General features: G+C 31.7%; 1 protein-coding gene across 1 annotated transcript; it reads left to right on the plus strand.

The window, feature by feature from the left end:
• Positions 1 to 675: 675 nt before the first annotated feature.
• On the plus strand, positions 676 to 1,918 carry LOC131053685 (methylesterase 8-like). Its single transcript, XM_059209526.1, has 4 exons — positions 676 to 1,005; positions 1,232 to 1,372; positions 1,459 to 1,557; positions 1,649 to 1,918. Exons 1-4 carry the CDS (start codon positions 793 to 795, stop codon positions 1,916 to 1,918), a joined length of 723 nt encoding a protein of 240 aa, XP_059065509.1. The 5' UTR covers positions 676 to 792.
• Positions 1,919 to 2,143: the final 225 nt, after the last annotated feature.

Raw genomic sequence — 2,143 nt, forward strand, 5'->3', positions numbered from 1 at the left:
ACTCACATGCTAATTAAAATATATTTTAATAATAATACAAATGAATGGTTATTAATCTAATTGAAGTGTATCTAACTTTCTTTTATAATAAATCTTTTTATATTAATATTAATAATTGTCTTTACAATAAACATATTAGAAAAATTGACATGATAATATATGTTTTATACACACACGTGCACATGCACATAGGCACTGTGTGTATAAATGAATAATTAATATTTTTTTAAACATATCCCTTTGTCTTTTTAAAAACTTGTTTTATAATAATATTATTGAATTGTTATTAGTCTTCTTTACAAATATCTACTTGTCTTAATAACAATACTACTAAATGTCTTTATAGTAATTCTTTATATAATATTAACAAATGACTATTTTCTTTGTTGAAAGATATTTAAATCAATTATATATATATATATATATAAATAAAATCATATAACATATATGTCCTAACAAGATTTTTAATATCTACTCTCTTATATAGTAAACCTTTTATACTAATATTATTAAATGTCTTTGTAATAAACCTTTATAATATTAGTGAATAAGTATTGACATTTCCAAGAGATATCTGCTTATCTTTATAATAAATCTATTTGAACAACTTGCATGCTCATTACCACATATATATAATTGATACGCTTGTTAAAATATATCTGCTTGTCTTTATAATAAACTCTTTCATGATAAGGGTAATTATTAATTTTGAAGAGAGAACGCAGCCTTCAAATATTGCCCTTTCATCTTCCATATCCTGAACTTCCGAGCTGCTCTTTTGAAGTGAATGTAATGTGTCACTTTGTGATGGTGCATGGATCAGGCTATGGGGCTTGGTGCTGGTATAAAGTTGCAGATCTACTTCTGAAAGCCGGCCACACTGTATCTTCCCTTGACATGGCCGGCGGAGGTATAGATCCTAGAGACGCCGACACCATATCTTCTTTACAAGAGTACAATCAGCCACTCACAGACTTCTTTACAGCTCTTCCTTCAGACGAGAAAGTATGAATTTGTTCAAAGAAAGGAAAAAAATCATTTTAATTTGTTTAAGTGATTCATTTTAAATTACATTACTAGATGGGTTTTTCTAGAAAATAAATTTTCAGATGAACCGCCTCCACAAATTAAAACTTAAGCCCATCTGTGTCCATTATATCTTTATTTCCAATAGAATTCAGATCATCAAAACCATGGATGTGAACTAATTTGTAGCTGTGTGTCTGTTAAGGTTGTATTGGTTGGTCACAGCGCTGGTGGATTCAATTTGAGTTTTACCATGGAGCGTTTTCCAGATAGAATTGCTGCTGCTGTCTTTGTTACTGCCTTCATGCCCCTCAGTGGAACAACTTTCTCCGATGTGATCACTGAGGTTTGATGAATTCCCTCTCTCTATTATTTTCTGCACCACCAACAGTTATAAACTTGCAACGCTCTTTTTCTAGGTCGCATCAATAGTTGGAGACTTCGGAGACTCCACATATTACTACGGAAATGGGAAAGAAAATCCGGCCACATATTACTAGACATTTTTTATCACAGAACAGTCCTTCTTGGGTAAATCACTTAGAACAGAATCACTTCGGTAGTGTATCGGGTAGTTTTGGAATTTCAATTGAATAATTGATTTATATGGGTCTGAATGCAGGATCTAATGTTGTGGGATTCACTGGAGAGAAAGTTTCCTCTATGGCAAGAACCTCTTTTGTATACAGTTAAAAACTATGGAAGCGTTAAGAGAATATACGTTGTTGCGAAGGAAGATAAATTACTTGTGGAGGCGTACCAGAGAAAGATGATTGCAGAGAATCCTCCACAAATGGTTTACGAAATTGAAGGATCTGATCATACCATAGTGTTTTCCAAGCCTCTTCATCTGGCTGAGGTGCTCATACAAATTGCTAAGATATGTGTGTGAAAGTGAAGCAATCAGATGCAGATGGATTTTAGTAAAATTTGGGACATCTCAAAATCCTACAATAAACTTTGTCACATGTCAATTATTATATACTATTAAACTTTATCGCAGGCCAAAGTTATTAATTTTGTAGCATTGTAACGGTGAAATTATTATACTATGTTTGACAAGAACAAATATACAGCAATTACGTTTTGACAATTTTTTAAATATACATAGGGATCA

The sequence above is a fragment of the Cryptomeria japonica genome, chromosome 1, assembly GCF_030272615.1.
Source record: "Cryptomeria japonica chromosome 1, Sugi_1.0, whole genome shotgun sequence".
NCBI classification, from domain to species: domain Eukaryota; kingdom Viridiplantae; phylum Streptophyta; class Pinopsida; order Cupressales; family Cupressaceae; genus Cryptomeria; species Cryptomeria japonica.

Bases quoted from the DNA above. Each gene is read 5' to 3' on its own strand.
- LOC131053685 (XM_059209526.1), top strand. From the start codon at position 793: ATGTGTCACTTTGTGATGGTGCATGGATCAGGCTATGGGGCTTGGTGC. The intron at 1,373-1,458 runs GTTTGATGAATT...TCGCATCAATAG, and splicing joins TCTCCGATGTGATCACTGAG to TTGGAGACTTCGGAGACTCC. The intron at 1,558-1,648 runs GTAAATCACTTA...GTCTGAATGCAG, and splicing joins CACAGAACAGTCCTTCTTGG to GATCTAATGTTGTGGGATTC.